The sequence below is a fragment of the Sinocyclocheilus anshuiensis genome, unplaced genomic scaffold (genome assembly GCF_001515605.1).
Source record: "Sinocyclocheilus anshuiensis isolate Anshui unplaced genomic scaffold, SAMN03320099.WGS_v1.1 scaffold234, whole genome shotgun sequence".
In the NCBI taxonomy this organism is placed as follows: Eukaryota; Metazoa; Chordata; class Actinopteri; order Cypriniformes; family Cyprinidae; genus Sinocyclocheilus; species Sinocyclocheilus anshuiensis.
This window is the reverse complement of record NW_015544165.1, coordinates 2,875,479-2,895,069: the sequence shown is the minus strand read 5'-3', so window position 1 is coordinate 2,895,069 and position 19,591 is coordinate 2,875,479. Positions and strand designations below refer to the sequence as shown.

General features: G+C 38.1%; 3 protein-coding genes across 3 annotated transcripts in view; all 3 read left to right on the top strand.

The window, feature by feature from the left end:
• The first annotated feature begins 617 nt into the window (after window positions 1–617).
• On the top strand, window positions 618–6,586 carry LOC107695845 (hepatocyte nuclear factor 4-alpha-like). Its single transcript, XM_016495922.1, has 10 exons — window positions 618–859; window positions 2,165–2,339; window positions 2,472–2,566; window positions 3,048–3,154; window positions 3,696–3,851; window positions 4,305–4,392; window positions 4,492–4,644; window positions 4,735–4,971; window positions 5,283–5,408; window positions 5,764–6,586. The coding sequence occupies exons 1-10, from the start codon at window positions 745–747 to the stop codon at window positions 5,904–5,906; spliced, it is 1,395 nt and encodes a 464-aa protein (XP_016351408.1). The 5' UTR covers window positions 618–744; the 3' UTR covers window positions 5,907–6,586.
• Window positions 6,587–8,002: 1,416 nt separating this feature from the next.
• Window positions 8,003–12,846, top strand: LOC107695756 (alpha-tocopherol transfer protein-like). Its single transcript, XM_016495787.1, has 5 exons — window positions 8,003–8,066; window positions 10,174–10,618; window positions 11,255–11,448; window positions 11,532–11,642; window positions 11,730–12,846. Exons 1-5 carry the CDS (start codon window positions 8,013–8,015, stop codon window positions 12,006–12,008), a joined length of 1,083 nt encoding a protein of 360 aa, XP_016351273.1. The 5' UTR covers window positions 8,003–8,012; the 3' UTR covers window positions 12,009–12,846.
• Window positions 12,847–13,559: 713 nt separating this feature from the next.
• LOC107695843 (cAMP-dependent protein kinase inhibitor gamma-like) overlaps window positions 13,560–19,591 on the top strand; it is a 38,532-nt gene continuing 32,500 nt past the window's right edge. The window contains exon 1 of the mRNA XM_016495921.1: window positions 13,560–13,834. The gene's annotated coding sequence lies outside the window, so the exon portion shown is untranslated. The remainder of the gene's footprint in view (window positions 13,835–19,591) is intronic.

The window sequence follows — 19,591 nt, the reverse complement described above, 5'->3', positions numbered from 1 at the left end:
CACAGCTGCCAGTGTTATTGTGAATTCAGATATTTTACTGCCTTCCAAATGCTAGTTTTGCACAGGTTTGATGAGTAAAGTAAACAAATTCTTCTGTACAAATGGAACCGAGTTGTGCATCACGTGCACATGCAGAATGTTCAACAGAACAATGAGCTCTTTTACATAAAGGCCACAAATTTTACTCTGTGTGAGTTATTGCTGTTGTTTATTGTGCTAGAATTAACAGAGATTTAGCAAATATGCAATTTGCACGTTGAAATGCGGACCACTTACTTTCAATCTTATACATTAGAGTCAAATATGAGTCACTTTTCCATACTCTCTAATATGTGACAGTGACCCAGACAGTCATCTTTCATGACCCCTTAAGCCATTGTTGGGGAACTGAGATAGAAAGCATAGTGTTGAGACTGGCTATATTTTTCTAGTAATGAATTTAGGACATTGAGACAAAAAATAAGACAGTAAAACCCCCTGTTTGTCTCAGTCTCTGAAAAAAACAACAACTCTGATTTAGCACTTTAATCATTAACATAAGAGCCATCCCACTTCAGAATGGGGCCGTGCCCTGGGAGGAGGCCCAGACTGTCAATCACAGCAAGCCTCATCTTTGCCATTGAGGACATGGCCCCTGTCACTCAGAGGTGTCTACCCCTCCAAGAGGAGGAGCTTGGCCTATGAGGGGGTGTCCAAACGCTGTGGAGAGGACAAGTCTTTCCCCCCAGCATCAGGTAGCTGAGAATGCGTTTGTCCAAACCACTAGTAGACATGGAGATGGCAGACTATAGCGAGGCCTTGGACCCAGCCTACACCACCCTGGAGTTTGAGAACATGCAAGTGCTTGCGATGAGCACAGGTGAGTCATCCGCTCAGACCCGCAGTGATCTTTGAGACCTTTAGTGACTTATATAGGCTAGTATATAGTATATGGTCAAGAGTGGGCGGCAGATGTTTAACAGGGCTGATAGGCTTATAGTTAAGTGCCAATTGGCAAGTTCGTAACCTTTTGCACAGAACACCCAATACTGATTGTAAAAGCCAATACAAAATACATTTTTCAGGAGAAGATAAGAAGCACAGCATGCTCTGTCCTGCAGAAATGGTACTCTACAAGGAGAAGAGGTTCATTCGACTCCTCTTGCTTGTTCTCATACAGTTGGCTTGGGATAAAATGACTTGTTTGGATAGTATTTCAAGAGAAGTTTGACACCAGGATGAATGATTACTGAGCAAAGAGGGTGTCATGTAAATGTTTCGCAGCTAAGTCTCCCATGTCTAGGTTTTGTGCAACAAATTGATATCCAACCAGTATCAACCTGACAAAGTAATCTAATATGTAGGGTAAAGTTATATTTAGGTAAAGCAGTAAGAGTCCAATTTATAAAATGTTTACATTTGAGTTAGACAATAATATATATTATATTTAAATTATTTAAATTATTATATATTTTTTGTAATTCTGAAACATTATAACCAATATTTTAAATTTTAACATTTTTAAATCACATACAAGCACAACGGTTGTATTATTTTCCATTTAGATGATCACCACATAATCACTCATACTGATGAGCCATTTAAAAACGTTTTGCCTTTGATCATTGCTTGGTTTTTAATGTAGTTATCTGATTAACTATAACATAATAAGAATGAACATCTAACAACTCACACATCTTTTGTGAAATTATTCATGTTTAAATGATTTCTGACATCAACATAAAATCAAATCACTATCTAGATGATCTTTTTTTTAAATCAAACTGACTCATATGAATCATATACATTACTGTTCATTTTATTTTTTTTACATTTGTTAAGTAGGTCATCAAGAACACTAATTAGAGTTCATATAACCTAAGATGATCTTGTTGTAGCTTTTGTACAGGTTTAGTACTAATCATTTCTGGATTACTTAGCAAACAGCCCTTCCAGCACATGTTCATGATGATGATTCACTACCAATTGATTTAGCTGTAAATATGTCTTTTTGTGAGTATTTTTCACTGCATGACCTTTCCCCTATTGGTCTGGAATCAGGAATCTGTCTGGTTCAATCTGCAACCCAGACATGAGATATAAAAGAATAGTTAAAAACAGAAATAAATAAATAAATAAAATAAAACACTTGTGACACTAAATTCAAGATCCCCCATGATTTCAGACTCCTCGCCAGCTGAGAGTGCCATCATGAATGCTGCCAACCTCTTAGGGGCCGGCACCCTATGTGCCATCTGTGGGGACCGGGCTACAGGAAAGCACTATGGAGCCTCCAGCTGTGATGGATGCAAGGGGTTCTTCAGACGCAGCGTACGCAAAAACCACATGTATTCCTGCAGGTCAGAAAAAAAAGAACACCTCCTTGGCTAACAATGCAAACATAATGCCATAATTCTGCATAAAAGACCACGTTTCCATCCAATTTATCCAACGTCAAAGTAAATCTCTGACTTCTTTATGCTTCCATACAGATTTAACAGACAGTGCATAGTGGACAAAGACAAGAGAAATCAGTGCCGGTACTGCAGACTAAAGAAATGTTTTCGAGCTGGGATGAAGAAGGAAGGTACTTCCTCATGATGTTAGATTTCATTCATATAATGCTATTAAAGAAGTAAAAAACAGAGACTAAAACTCCCTGCACTGTTTGGGAGATTAGGGGATGTGGTGGCGCAAATGGGAGATGTTGCAACAGCAGAGAGAGTTAGCAAGAGACATTTTGTTAATGTTCACTCAACAATGCACTGAGGTCTATGTCTGGTTTATGCTGAACAAACAGTTTAGAGCCATCATAACTGCACACTGATAAAAAAGCGCAACCTTGAGGACTCCCCCCTCTCACAAAGTCGGCTAATATGCCTCATCCCTGCTATCTCAATTGGTTGTCAGAACTGGGTGGCATTCACTGCTACTGATAATGAAAGAGTATGTTTCAGTGGTTTACTCAGAGCTGTTTTTTTCTGTATTGGTCAAAATACACCTTCTATGTGTATTTGTAATAAATTTAACGTTAATTTGCTGATTAAAAGTGTTCCTCTCATTCTCAGCTGTGCAGAATGAAAGAGACAGGATTAGCACCAGAAGATCCAGCTATGAAGACTGCAGCTTACCCTCCATAAACGCACTCATTCAAGCTGATGTCCTTTCTAGACAGGTACACAATGTGATTCAAATCTAGGTTCAAATCACAAGGTGAATTGTGATATGTTCTCTTAAATATCTCTAAAATATGTTCTCTTAACCCAGTTCAAAATGCAGAGACAATAAGACGTCACTGATTCTTAGAAGTAGGTTGATTCCTCTGAAAAAAATGTAAACACTGTGACACAGCTGTCAACACATTGCCCTGTTTGTTTGAGCATCCCAATCAGAACCATATAGCAACACACGCTTAACCAATGGCATTGGTTTGAGCATGACTATCTGGGCAGTGGCAGATTTGGAAACCTGTTCGGAAACAGTCAACACTTCTGCAATTTCACTGGGTGTAGCTAGAGGCACAGAAATGACAAATTCACCTTTAAAATATATTACATGATTTATATTTATAACATGATTATACATTTAAATCATTACTATACATACACAGTATGTATGTGTGTATGCATGTATGTGTGTATAATCATGTTTAAGAGATGTACACATAATAAATAATATCATAAAATAATAAAATTCTCCCATATCCTACTATGCAGATCTCATCACCCGGTTCTATCATGAATGGCGACATCAGAACGAAGAAGACAGCCAATATAACCGATGTGTGCGATTCTATGAAACAGCAGCTGCTGGTACTGGTTGAATGGGCTAAATACATTCCAGCATTCTGTGACCTTCCCCTGGATGATCAGGTAAGATAAGCACCTCTTATTTAGCTGAAAATGTACTCCCTCAATGTACATTTAATAGATATTAGTGTCAGTTGGCTCAATTTTTTGTCTCAGTTGGAGAAAAAGTTCAGAGATCTTCAGTTTGGGTGGTTAATGTATTTAGATGGCTCAGGTTAGAATATGATGAGATGGTTTGAAAGTTACATCTTGAGACATTCAGAATCATTAACATGCTGAGCACTGAGGCATGATAACTGATCAGTGTTTAAGCTGTGGGTGAGAACGCCTCAAACTGCATCTTCTCACACAAACATGCACGTGAATACACACATGCACATTCAGGCATGAACTCAGACCTGATTTTGCCTCCATAAATACTTTGAATATATCTCCATTTAATTTTAGGCGAAAGAAACAGCTATTATGGTTATAAAAAGGACTCTAACCAAACCTATGCATGTTTATCTGTCTCAGGTGGCTTTACTGCGAGCTCATGCTGGAGAACATCTGCTACTAGGAGCTGCCAAACGTTCCATGCTGTATAAGGACATTTTACTATTAGGTAAGTTCAAAAGCACATTGGAAATGTGGATATGACAGACTTCTGGACTCAAGCGCTTTTACTAATGTTTTACCTCACAATTTTCCATGTTTCTCGCAGGTAATGATCATATAATTCCACGAAACTGTCCTGAATTGGAGGTGAGCCGTGTGTCTGTAAGGATCCTTGACGAGTTAGTCCTTCCCTTCCAGGATCTCCAGATCGATGACAATGAATATGCCTGCTTGAAGGCCATTGTATTTTTCGATCCAGGTGGGAAATTGCCCTAAAAATGAGACAAAACAGAGCAGAATGTCGAGTGAGTTTTCAAAAAGATCTAATGTGACGGCCTTTCTCACGTAGATGCCAAAGGTTTAAGCGACCCAAGCAAGATCAAACGTATGCGATACCAAGTTCAAGTTAGTTTGGAGGACTACATCAATGACCGGCAATACGACTCGCGGGGGCGGTTCGGCGAGCTACTTCTTCTGTTGCCGATGCTGCAGAGCATCACCTGGCAAATGATCGAGCAAATCCAGTTTGTTAAATTGTTTGGAATGGCGAAGATAGACAACCTGCTACAAGAGATGCTTCTAGGAGGTAACTGATTTCTGTTAATGAAGTGAAACTTTGTAGACAAGTGCAAAGTCATGGTTATTAGACAGCACTGTATGTAAATGGGCCTTAACTTTGGATAGCTGTCAAAAGGTGCAATATCTGAGATGCATGATAAACATCTAGGAACAGCTTGTCATAATCTTGAAAACTGATATAAAAAAGGCAGCCTATACACTCCGGTTTCTTAATAACCCTACATAGTTCATATAGACTGAAAAAACAAGTTCCTACTTGATTCAGATTTGTAAATGATCTTCCCAATCAGAGATTTAATGACTCTCTTTTTCTGTCAGGTTCTGCTAATGAAGCTCCTCATGCCCATCATTCTCTACACCCACATCTGGTCCAGGAGCACCTCAGTAACAATGTCATAGTCACCACCACAAACATGGCCACTCCAATTCACCATGGCCAGATGTGTAAGTAACACTATCTTCTTGAACTGAGTGAATGAAAATTTGTTTGGAGAACCGAACAGAAAATATAGGTCCTTAAAATGAGAAAACCAGGTAGTCAGGGACAAACAGGCTTGTTGGAGTAATCCTTGCCAGAATCGTAGAAACTAATCAGGCTTATTTTGTCAAAGAAGGCTACTGTACTGCTTTTCTGCGCTAATGCCTTCAGAAATTTCATAAGCATGCTTATTTCGTGTCAACCAATGGTTTCTTTCTTTTGCATGTTGTCATGCTATGCAAATTATGCTTATTTAAGGTTCCATAATTCCCCTATGTGGACCCTTGATCTAATGTATCCTCTTGCTCTTTTTCTAAACAGCCACTCCGGAAACTCCAATCCCATCTCCGCCGACGGCCTCAGGTTCTGATCATTACAAAATGGCTTTGGGTGTTATAGCCACAGTGCCCAAGCAACCAAGCTCCATCCCTCAACCAACCATCACTAAACAAGAGGCCATCTGAGTGCACAGAGAAACACAGCTCAAGTTTTGTTTTTTGTTTTTAACTGGGTACTATTAATAGACTGTGCTAAGCGTGACAATTCATTCTCATACGCATCTGGACACAGTAACACTAACATTTATATTCCCCAGCTGTTAAATTTAAGCTTTTTAGTAAAGACACTGTGAAATTGTTCAGAATTTCCTATTTTAAGAACTTTAAACCAAAATAGTTGAGTTTAAAGGTGTGCAACAATCACACTTTAAATATATATGTTCATCCCATCTCATTTGTTTGCTGTATGTATGTTTTAGAACGAACTAGTGGTGCATATTTATACTACCCAAGGAGTCACAACAGCATATAACACCATGTAATACAAAGGTTATGCAAGTTTTCTTCTCCTTTCAAGGAGAGTTTGAGTTCCATAAATGTTACAGCAGGCCTGAATATGATCAGATGTTTGTTTTATTGTACAGTATTTTAACAGCTTGCTACTGGCTCTTATAGTACTTTTATGATATCCTGAGAGAATACATAACATTTTGTGCCTTGGAAATATTGTTATTTACCAAAATGCTGGTAATTATGTGCATTTCATATTTTTCTGTATGTGCCATACTTAAATTGTAAATATAACGATTTCCTTTTATCATAAATGGATTTAGTCTATTCTAATTCATGATTTTAGGATAAAAAACAAACATTTTTGTTTCCTATTCAAGCCCTTAGCTGTAACTAGATAGTGATGTGTATGTATGCATACAGTAAGAGAATGTCACACTCATTTATAGTTTTACGTATTGGTCATTTACTGCCCCTTTACAATTACTGCCTTCTGGGAGAAGGGTAATTTCAAACTTGCAATGTGAACATATTAAATGTCAAGGCTATATTTTTACATAAAAGTGTGCTGTTGTTTATTTCCATTCATATCTCTATAATTATCATTTAGAATCTTATCTTTAGGTCACACAAGCTGCTATAATAATGTAAATTTTTAAACAGCATCCACCATAATTTCAGTAGGTGGTCTGAGCAAACATCTCAATAAGCCTTTTTATTTGGAAGATACAGTTGTTATATACTCTGCAAGAAAATCCAACTTAAACCAGTCTTAAATGGTTTGTTGGTCTGAATTTGTACAGGTTTTGGGCACGTATCTGATCAGGCTAGAAGACCAGCTAAATCCAGGCAATTTAGACAGTTTTTTTTTTTTTTTTACCCCCCCAGTAGGCAGTTAAATTGTGATCATGCATATCCATTTCCTTCCAAATGTAAAGCCTTATTCAATGGCAAAAGTTTTTCAGGGCAACTTTTCAGGCTCATAATCATCTCCAGCTGTAAAACCTGCTTCAAAACAAGATGATAAAAATAAGTGTACGTGGCAAAGAATGGTCAAGGATTTTTTAGTGCTGCTGGAGGTGTGTGCTTCTTAACACTGATAACAGACAATAAAACAATTCATAAAGCAGGCGCCTTACTGATAGTTTCTCTTAAGAAATCTTTGTCAGGGAATGATATAACCAGATGTGCCAGTTATTGAATGAATGATTAATTAATCACATCTATAATTCAATAAACCTGGTGTCAAGTTGCGTTCAAGATATAGTTCAATATTTTTTTATTTCATAACGGTTTCGAACACCTAGGGTACTTTTGATGGGACAGAAAATAATAAAGTGAAGCCTATTAACAGCATATGGAAAGTAAAAGTCGATTTTTATAACCAAAACCAACGCCACTTTTGCTTAATGCAAAGATACCTCCTTACCTGTCCTGCACCGCGTTTGTAAACAGGTTACCCCGAACACTCCCTGTGTCTGCTGCAATTGGCCAAAAAACACATAGCCCCAAGCAGAAACTGAGGATATGCGGATATTGCATCATTGATCTGCGACAATGACCAGGGACCAGCCATTATTTAAAATTGGAATTTCTCTGGATTTACAAATCATTGGGAACTTTTGAAATAACATAAATACACAACTGCATAAAATATATAACACTGTGCAAGTAGTTTTTGGATATTTTATTACGTAAATCTTACATATTGTACCTTTAAGGGAAACAGACTGATTAAACGTGGCTAGCGTCATACATCATACACATGATACCGAGTGACCAATGGTAGAACGGCTTCTCGCTGTACACGGAACTGATTGCGGATTTCTTTGGCAGGTTGGTAATATTTCTGTTCGTTTTTATATGAAGGGCATCAACTTTTAAACGTTTAAAAATTGTAATCATTCAGCATTTTAAAGTACCATGCCTGGCTTTCATATATTTAATTATAGTACTTCATGAACACCACAGTAGCGCCAGGAAGAATATGAGTCCTTTTACAGTTGTTCTTCATAAAAGATCCTGCTGTATGTAGAAAATGCTGTAGAAAATAATACCATCATTACTTTCATTTAATAGTCACCAGGAAGATGGACATTGTCATTGTATAAATATGAACATGATATCTGCAAAATCTACATTTACCAACAAAACATTGATTTTCACACTAGATATAATATATATATGAAGAGTTTGGTTCCACAACGCTATAAATCCATTTACCCAGGGCCTTCCTGAGTGCATTTAGTTGACTTTCACTGTTCATCTGCAGAAAAGCAGGCTCTGTCACCTCTCCATGGAATAAGTCTTTCATTGCAATGTTTTTTTTATCGAGTTACAAGAAAAGGTAGTAAACGGATTTAATTGCGAACAGTAGCCTAACTGATTTGATGTGATACGCTGTCATGGCATTCGACTCCTCACACGTGCAGAAGTGGGCAGCCCTAGACTGAGAGCTGGCATCTGCATTATAAAAAGAAAAAAAACAACTTTAAAGATTATTTACGATTAATTATTGTTGCCAAGTTATCTAGTCGTTACTTGTTTACAGTGCTTTGTTATATGGAGCAGTTTGTTAGATCGCTATCTAATTTGTTTGGCTAAAGAAGTGCCGACAGATGTATGAAAGTACACAAGTCACGGTAATTTAAAAACGCAGACTTTAATGTACAGTAAAACAAAGGCAGAATACCGTACAACTCCAGGCTGGCACAGTAATATTGACAGAAACAGATGCAGAGCACGGTAACTTAATTTGAGCGATCTAAAACAAAGTCAAAGAGCAGTAACTGATGATACTGTGTTCTCCTGGGCTTTTCTCCAAGATACTTATACACATGATAAAGGAGGTCATATACGTATGTCCCAAAATTATCAATAACTCATTTCGACCAAAAACGAAGTTATGGTGTTTTGTCTTTGCACGGCAGCACTGCTGTCACCAAAGATGGGTGTGGTTTCAGCAACTAGCGCCTCAGCTTCACCCACGTCCCGCCTTTTTGCCCATTTTCGATTATCCGGGAGTGACGCGCGGTGACGCACTGCCAAGATGGCGGCGGTCGATATATATATATATATATATATATATACAGTGTTGGGGAGTAACTAGTTACATGTAACTTTGTTAGATCGCGATCTATCTAATTTGTTTGTCTAAAGAAGTGCCGACAGATGTATGAAAGTACACAAATTAACGCGGCAGACTTTAATGGACAGTAAAACAAAGGCCGTATAACTCCAGGCTGGCACAGTAATATTGACGAACGGCTAAACAAATGCAGAGCACCGTAACTTAATTTGAACGGTCTAAACAAAGTCAAAGAGCGGTAACTGATGATACTGTGTTCTGCCTTGGTTTCTCCTGGGCTTTTCTCCAAGATACTTATACACATGATAAAGGAGGTCATATATGTCCCAAAATTATAAATAACTAATTTCGACCAAAAACGAAGTTATGGTGTTTTGTCTTTGCACGGCAGCACTGCTGGCGTGGTTTCAGCATCTAGCACCTCAGCTTCACCCACATCCCGCCTTTTTGCCCATTTTCGATTATCCGAGAGTGACGCGCGGTGACGCACTGCCAAGATGGCGGCGGTCGGCTCCGCCCACTTTAGGCTTCAAAAATGCTCTTCAAAAAACTACGAGTGACTTCACGGACACTACGTCCATGTTTTTTTTTTTTTACAGTCTAAGCTACACACACACACAAGTCCGGTGAGAGAGAACAAAGCCAATAGTTGTGGAACTCCAGTAAGTACCCAGCTAACAATTTTTGATTCCCAGAATGTTCCTAACAATGTATATATATATATATATATATATATATATATATATAGTGCTTGATGGCATTTTCTTTATTAACAATTGGCCGTAAACTGCTCTATGGTTGTCACTGACATGATTTTATATTAAATGATTCTTGAATATTTCTCTACACCAATAGCCCATGGCAGACCAAAATGGCCACATTGATCTTGGCCCTCCAAGAGAAGTGGTGGCAGGTGTAGGCTTCCCTGCTCCACCCCCACCCATCTACGCCTGCACCCTGACTCCTGAACTAGTGGCCAAGGCACGGGAAGAGCTCCAGGAGAAGCCCGAATGGAGGCTCCGGGATGTCCAGGCATTACGAGATATGATACTAAAAGACCACCCTAATCTCAGGACACGGTTAGACGATGCATTTCTGCTGCGCTTCCTCAGGGCCAGAAAGTTTGATTATGACCGGGCACTTCAGCTACTCTTGAATTATCATGCCAGCCGGAAAGCCTGGGCTGAGGTGTTTCAGGACCTGAAGCCCTCCACAGTGAAGCACGTCCTAGATCTGGGTTTTCTCACTATCCTGCCCAGACCAGACCCTCATGGACGCTACATACTGTGTTTACGACCAGGTAATGCTTCTTATTGTCTTAACAAGACCTTAATCAGACACGAAACCTAAATCTTTGGGTAAGATTAATGAATAATACAAAAATTAACTATGTAAAACCTGACATAAGAAATAATAGTCAGAAAAAATAGAATCTTTTGAAATGGAACAGTTTATAGGCTCATATACGTAGTATGATATAGTGATAATATGGAGCTCACACTCGAGAAAGAAAAAAAAACGGTGTTATTCAGAGGCCATAACTGGACAAAAATACTGTATGCTATTTGGTGCAGCTGATATTTATTTGGCCAAAAAGTAATATGAAATTCTGATAACTTGTAAATCAGTGAGATCTTCATAACAGACTTACATAAAGTGCATATATACACTGACTGCCATTCAAAAGTTTGGGATCAGTAAGATTTGTAATGTTTTTTAAGGAAGTTTCTTCTGCAAGGCTGCATTCATTTGATCAGAAATACAGAAAAAACTGTAACATTGTGAAATATTATTGCAGTTTAAAATAGTTATAATTGAGACGAAAAGATGATCACAGTTTCTCTTTCTTGCTGATTTGATATCTACAGTATATTGTCCCAGTGTTACTGTTAACAATAAAGAAAAAACAAAACAATTTTGTCTTTTGCTTTCCTAGGTAAATGGAAGCCTAATGATTACCCATTTGTGGACAACATTCGGGCTATTTATTTGACATTAGAGAAGCTGATTCAGCCTGAGGAAACCCAAGTGAATGGAATTGTTATCCTGGTGGATTATACAGGAGTTGGCCTCTCTCAAGCCTCTAATCCAGGACCGCTTTTGGCAAAGAAAGTTGTCGGCATCCTTCAGGTAAGACATTGCAAAAGTAGCCCAGCGATTCATTGTGATGAAGTCATTGATTTTTAGTACTGACCGTTGCTTTTGTGTTTCAGGATGGCTTCCCAATCAGAATAAAGGCTGTAAACATTATAAATGAGCCTCGTATCTTCAAGGGTATTTTTGCAATAATTAAGCCATTTCTGAAAGAGAAAATGGCAGAGAGGGTAAGTAACTTGCTACTTATCCTGGTATTTACACACAGACATTTCTAGCACAATAATTCTAGAAACAAGTCTGTCTTCTCCCAACAGTATGTCCTGCACGGCTCAGACTTGGCCTCTCTCCATCGAGTCATTCCTCAATCTGTACTGCCTCAAGAGTATGGAGGAGTGGCTGGAAGACTTGACATGTCTGCCTGGTCCAGAACGCTGCTGGAGGCTGAGGAAGAGTTTGTGGTGGAGTTCTGCCAGCCTGATCCTCTGGAGGGCGTCATTCTGCCAGATTCCATGGTGTTTGAGGGAGAGCAAGCTGGCGCACGTGGAGAGGACTCCTTCAGACATCTACGTTCCCAGCTTTATTATTGTTACTGACCTCTTGGCAACGTGCAACTGCTTCATTTGAAACATTTGTTTAGCTATGACTAACTATGTATTCACAGGTCACCGGATGAGTCTGACTGTTTAAAATATCTAGTACAGACAGCCATTTAGATGCTGGATATTTACTTATTGCTTTGGCTTAATCTGGTCACTATGTGTTATAAAAACTTGATTCAAAATCATTTTCAGAATACTCATAGCCATCCAAAAAACATCCTTTTAAGAAGGAGCCTAGGGTTTTAATCAGTGTCTGTATTTGTTACAATGAGTTTTTAAATGTCTAAAATAGATTTTAGCACTACATCATTCTTATTTTATGTAACATCTCAAATAATGCTTGCCTTAATTTACAGTGAAGGGAAAATGAGATATTTAGAAAGATTAATTAAATAGAAGATTTATATAGCACATTGGAGATAGTGGCCCATGTCAGTTATATCCAAAGCAATAACAATGTGCATTTTTAAATTTAAAAGCCTCGGTACAGCGGGTTATTTTATCCTACAGAGAACAAAATAATGACCATGTTACTTTCTGATTTGTGGACAGAACATCTCTAAAATAGTTTGTTTTCCTTATTTATGTCTTTGACTGTTCGCAAGTGTGTTACATTTTTTGTACACACAATACCTTTGTCACTGTAAGTTACATGATAAGCTTTAGAAATTGTTTAACATCAAGTAGTGTTACATTTATAGCATATTAAGCTGAGGTGAGTTAGCTCAGTATACTTTACCTCTGGAATACATAATATTTTTTAAAGTTAAGTGGCCAATATAAAGTTCAAATGTATACATCTTGTATAGATAACTGGTTTGTTTTATTTTAAGTATTAAGGGATGTAATATAATTTTTGTCTTACTGAGCATATTTTATGCCATAATTTCAAGCCTTATGTTTATGTCAGACCATATGTCTTGTATTGTAGCCATATCTTATTATTTAAATACTTTATTATTTCTGTTTGTTAAAACAGTCAATAAAGATTATAATTTTTAAAGTTAAAAGATTATTCTGTTATTTGTGGTTGGCTGAAGAAGTGCTGTGTAGTATGCAGTTCACCAGAAGATGGAGACATACACCATCTGACAGCAACTTCATCCACTAGCACACTTCCTGTCTTCCTACATCTGGAAAAAAAGGAATCAGTTCATAGTGTCTTCACAGGCACCATATACAATAACATAAAATCCATACTTACAACCAATACAGTAAAACACCGTACGTTAATATCTTCTTCAAAGTATAAAGCTTTCAGAAGTCATCATGCTTAATTTGCTTATTTTTGCTGACAGTGGTGGCCAAGCTGCCATAGTTTCATAATAGAAACAATCACTCTAGGTTGGTATTTTGGCGGAAACTGTGGTTGCCATGGTAATTTTGTAAGGGTATTCAGCACTCGCCTACTCCAGCCTGGAAACTTGCTTCCTTTTCATAAAACTCCCTTAAAACAAACATTTCAAGATGTAAATTATTTAAAGTTACTGTTCAGCGCACGATTTTATCACGCAAGCAGCTCCGCGTGAACAAAGCGAAGTGCTGTTATTGGTAAGAGAGCAGACGGAGTGTGATTGGCTGTGGGATCACTCCATTTTGGAAACAGCTGTTTAAAGCCTTATCCCTCTTTCTCATTGTGTTCAATAGATTGTCGGGGAAGCGTTGGAATTGACCAGGAGTCTCTCAACAGATCAATTAAAATCCATTGAATCCGTGTGTGGAATGCGGGAAGAGCTTTTGGAAATGAAGGGGAATCCCGACAAAGAGTGAATGGCGTATGGCGTTGTTGTAAGAAGTGGAAGAAAGTGAAGCGGATCAAGGTTAGTGCTTGTTACAGTGATGATGGTTGATTACAGCCGATATAGTTTCTGTAGTAAAACAACAGGCGTTACAAATGTTAACAAAACACATTGGCGCGTTACTTTTTATGCTGAAAATATGCATAAATATTGTGGTTAAATTGCAATTTTTACACGATAATTGGTGACGCTTCTTTGTATTAGACTTCGAGGAGTAGTGGGCTTGTTTTGTTTTATTCTTGCTATTTATTGTACGTCTGCAAAATATTCAAAATAAATGTAAATTCCCCTTAATCTAAATATGTAGTTGGTATTGGTTTTATAAAATGGTCTGGGTTGTTTATCCTAACTTGGCCACTGTTTACTAGTAGATTTCCCAAGTGTTTTTGCTTTTATAGGCAAAACTACGGTGGCCGAGAAGTGCAAAACAAATCACAATTCTGAAAACAAAATAACAAATTACAAACGCAAATGCAAGTCTAAAAAACAAAATAACAATTCAGAAAACATTATAACAAGTCAGAAAACACAATGACAAATTCGAAAACAAAATAACAAGTCAGAAAACACAAGGACAAATCCAAAAACAAATTAACAAGTCAGAAAACACAACGACAAATCAGACAAACCGGAAGAGGTAGGTATAGTTTGAGACAGCGCCATTGGTTTGGGATTACTCACCGCTGACTGGACGAGACATCTGTCAATCAACCTATACAGGAAGAACCAGCCGAAGAACAGCAGAGTCGTGGTAGAAAGTTCGGAGATAGTATTAAAGTAGCTCAGTTTAAATGTATTGTATGAATTGCGCTTACTATGGAATAAAAAATACGAGGTGTCTATTTACATTTAGTTAAAAGTGGCTGTAAATTATCAGTTCCAGTGGCGCAGATGGATAATAAGCGTGTGTCGTTGGCTTTTTGACGCGATCGACCCGGGTTCGATCCCGCCTTTTGCCGAACCTTTTTTTCCTCCCTTTTCAAATCTGGTATTAGCAATGGATTCTATTTACACTAAGTGAAAATAGATTTGTCGTTGTGTTTTCTGACTTGTTATAATGTTTTCTGAATTGTTGTTGTGCTTTCTGAATTATTTCGTTTTTTAGACTTGCATTTGCGTTTGTAATTTGTTATTTTGTTTTCAGAATTGTGATTTGTTTAGCACTTCTCGGCCACCGTACAAAACGCAACGTTAGCCAATGTGTGTTCAGGAACCTTAAAGGGACAGTTCGCCCTAAAATGAAAATTTAGCTACCCTCATTTTGTTCCAGCCCTGTTTGACTTTATTCTGTGGATCACGAAAGGAGATGTTTGGTGAAATGTAAGGAATGGACTACCTCAGTTACCCTTCAATGACTCCTTTTCCATATAATGCAAGTGAATGGTGACTGGGATTGTCCTTCTGCCTGACAACATGAAGATTAGTGAAAGATGACAGAATTTATATTTTTACCAGACCCTTTATGGCCTTTATATACTCTCTTATTTGCAAGAGGAGGAGGTGTGAGAGCTTCCTTTACAAGTTTAGACATGCATGATGATATTAAGTTCAACCAAAAATCCTGTCATCATTTACTCTCACCCTCATGTCCTTACAAATCCATAAGACTTTCATTCATCTTAACAACACAAATAAAGGTATATTTACTATTCTCTCATCAATTTTTTTCTATCCATTGAAAGACCATCCAACCAAAATTGTCTCATCTAAGCAAGCACTTTTGAGCTTCCATTGGCTATGTTTGATGTATGTGTTGATCAGTGTTTATATCTGAATAAAAGCCTAAATTAAATCTAATCATCATAGGAAGTAATCATATCTCGTCTTCAGAAGACTTTGATTAAACTGCTAGATTCATATGAATTTCTATGTCTATTTGTACTTTGAAGCATGCAAATTATGGTCCATCTCTTAATGGAAGGGTAAAAAATAGAGAGAGAATATTAAAAATATTTTCTTTAGTTCCAAATGGTTTTGGAACTACATTTTTGCTTTGAACTGTAACTTTAAGAGCATTTTCCATAAGTTCAACAGTAATGTAGTAACAATAAAGACATCAGCCATGCCACTTACAGTGGTTCAATCATGTATGGACATTTTTATTATGATAGAGTGCTCTGGCGACACACTCCTGAAGATGTGCCAAAGACATTACAGAAATCAAATGTAGTCACTTTTAGCGTATGTATGTGCGTGCGCGTGACCTGTTTGCTCTGATATGCGTATTTAATATACAACATGGTCTGTTTTTAGTTCTTTCACTTGTGATGAGTCAGTTGTTTAGGTCTAGTGGTCGACCGATATATCGCCAAGGCCGATATTTGGCATTTTTCAAATATCGGCATCGGCCGATAAGTTTTTCTGTTTGGCCGATGTGGTCGAGGCGGACTTTTATTTTGACGGCGCTGAGAACGGCAGCTGCAGCGCCTGAGCGCACACCGCTCATATTCTCCCGCTTGTTCGCTGTCGTCGTTCAGTTCTGTCTAATATGGATATAAGTCTATCTAATAATAAATGAATTAAAATGTATACAAAAAAAGTATTATAACGATTGCTTTAATATTATTAGTAATAGAAAGGCAAACATTATAATACTTTCTCATTTGCCGTCAGCATTCAGCAAACACGCATTTATATCATTTAAACAAATCTTTGAATGACGAATGAACGTTTAATTTCACAAACCTTGCAGACTTAGTCGAATCTAGTTGAGATCTTGTGAAGTGTGCATTTCTCCTGCACGATCGCGTGTTCTCTGGGTGACGGTCGATCCGTGCAAATTGAATGCTGACAGGAGGGAGAGTTCAGTTTCACTGGAGACGCAGGATCGACAAACTTTAAACTAGTGATTTGAAATTATGCTGCGCTTTATGCAGTTGCCCACTGTCATATTCATGTCATTTTCATTACGTGCTGTGTGTAAAATGAGTGTTACCTTGACTTTATTTGAAAAAAAATTATAAAAATGATTCACACAAACTTCCCAGAATACTGAGTGCCCTGTTGGTTACCGTGTTTACTTCCTTTTTAATTAGATTTTTATTAAATATTTATTTATTTGTGTAAAATGCTTTGTCTTCTAAAGTATAAGTATGTTTATTTTACACAATTATTTTTAATCCATTTTCAAATGATTTCAAATTTCTTAAATATAAATGAAAATAAATAAAATTATATCGGCTTTATATCGGCCATCGGCCACCTTGCTTTGTCAAAAAACCCATATCGGTCGACCACTATTTAGGTCACTACATTCATGGGACTCTTGAGCTCAAAGACATCATGGACTTGATTCACTGAGGCGTTTTGATGAGTTGCACATCAACAATGAACAATCTGAAGCGAAACGATCTCGAACAATCAGTTCATTGCCATCGGCTTTTTAATTTTTAATAGTCACGTGAGCTGTGTAAATGTATCCAGACTATTCGTCTCAAGTTAATTCTGTAGAGTGGATGTTAATATTTGATGATACAATGGACGTTAGGCCATATTAAACAGATTGATTGGTGTTGTAATGAACTTTTTTGATATGTGACTTTTAAACTGTCAGTTTGTTCTGCACAGCTGGTGTCTTTTGCTCTCATGAGCTTGGTTGTCCTACTTTCTATCTATGGCCCAAAAACTTCACTAGCAACTGCTGTTTCGGACCTCTGAGTCAAAAGATATTATTCCTGCAAGTCATCATCCACTTGGCTTCTTCTGCTAGAGTAGGCTGATGAAATGGCAGGTAGTGGTACTCAATGATGTGTTGTGGCTATTATCATTCATAATAGTGATGTAGCAGAAGCATTATCCTGTGCTGGCAGCAGTCACTTTGGTAAGTGCTCTCAGGCTCTTTGCTTTAAGTGAAATGTTCATTTGCATGACACGTCCAGGTCAGGCTACGGCAAGAGTTTTGCATCAGTGCTTGAGCCATTATTAAGCCACAGTATCCACTGAGGGCTTTGGTGGTTGTTTTTGTTTCAATTTGTTTTCCTCTCTATTTTTATAAAGGTTTTGCTAGTTGGTACAGTGAATAGGCTACTTAAAGGGTTAGTTCACCCAAAAATGAAAATTAGCCTGTAATAGCCTCGAAGCATCCTAGGTGTATATGACTTTCTTCTTTCAGACAAATCCAGTCGGAGTTATATTAAAAATTGTCCTGGATATTCCAAGCTCTATCATTGCAGTCAGCGGGTGTTGCAGTTGAACAGTCCACAAGTCGTCAAATAAAGCACGCGCATCCATAATAAAACGTGCCTCACATGGCTCCGGGGTGTGAATAAAGGCCTCCTGTAGTGAATCCATGCGTTTTTGTAAAAAAATATCCATATTTCAAATGTAATGAACACTTTTCTCTCACTTCCGGTATCTGTCATACGCGAAAGGCGTTCCGTCGGATGATGCAGGACGTATGCGCAGCGCGTGCGCCTCTGAGATATGCTAGTCTCGCGAGTTAGTTTATAGGAGCAAAGGAGGCAAAATTTCCTTACTTTAGCAAAGGAAAACCAGTCTCCTCTTGGCTTATATCGAAATCCTCTGACATTTTTCTTTACAAATCCTCGGTTTGTACTTCTAATTCTTGTCCGGCGTTTTATTTTGTTCTCTCTCCGCGTTCGTCACTAATCACGCAACGCCGACGTCCTACGTCATCCGCAGGAACGCCTTCCGCGTATGACAGAAACCGGAAGTGAGAGAAAAGTGTTCATTACATTTGAAATATGGATATTTATCTTACAAAAATGCATGGATTCACTACAGGAGGCCTTTATTCACCCCCCGGAGCCGTGTGAGGCACGTTTTATTATGGATGCGCGTGCTTTATTTGACGACTAGTGGACTGTTCAACTGCAACACCTGCTGACTGCAGTGATAGAGCTTGGAATAGCCAGGACAATTTTTTATATAACTCCGACTTGATTCGTCTGAAAGAAGAAAGTCATATACACCTAGGATGCCTCGAGAGTGAGTAAAACGCAGGCTAATTTTCAATTTTGGGTGAAATAACCCTTTAACAGTCTCACTTTTTTTTTAATTTAAGTCACTGCTCAAAGCAGAGGCTATTTGTAGGGTCTCTCACTGAGTGGTTTAGCTGGGAGCTTTTAACCTGTAAGCTTCACAAAATCATATTTGTTGTCCCAAAATAATTTTGTGTGCAAAAGTGCTTTGAGTTTCAGTGCTATAGTGTCTTGAGGGCCTCATCAACACGGCTGTTGATATTATAACGTTATTGCTGGGAAGCAATTCTCCACTCAGTTATAGCCTGCTGGGAGAGCTGTTCAGATTATTATTATTATTATTATTGCATATGATATTTACAGCTTTATAGTATCCATATAATTAAATATATACAACTCAATATATCTTGCAGGAATTTACACAGCAGTTGACAACCCTCTACATTGCAAGTAAATCACTCGCATATGTGACTAAATCTTACTCTGGGCGACTAAATAATGTCTAACATTAGCCATTGGCTAATAAATTCTTGCCAGTATGTGTGTGAGAGGCGTTCAACACATATTTTCACTCGATAAACACGCTGACTGAGCGCTTGAGAGTTTCGCTCTCCGTCAAGCGATCTGTACTATTTGGATGCGCTCAATGGATCATGTCATGTACTCAATGGATGCGCAGTATGTAGCACGCAGCGCACCTGTATTTGACGTACCGTAAACTAGTGTGAAGGCGCACGACTCGCCGTCGCTTTACTGATAGCACTGTGTTTTTTCACACATGCAAAGAGAGAGAGCGAGAGTCTTGCATACCACGCTGAATCGACACGCTACATGTAAA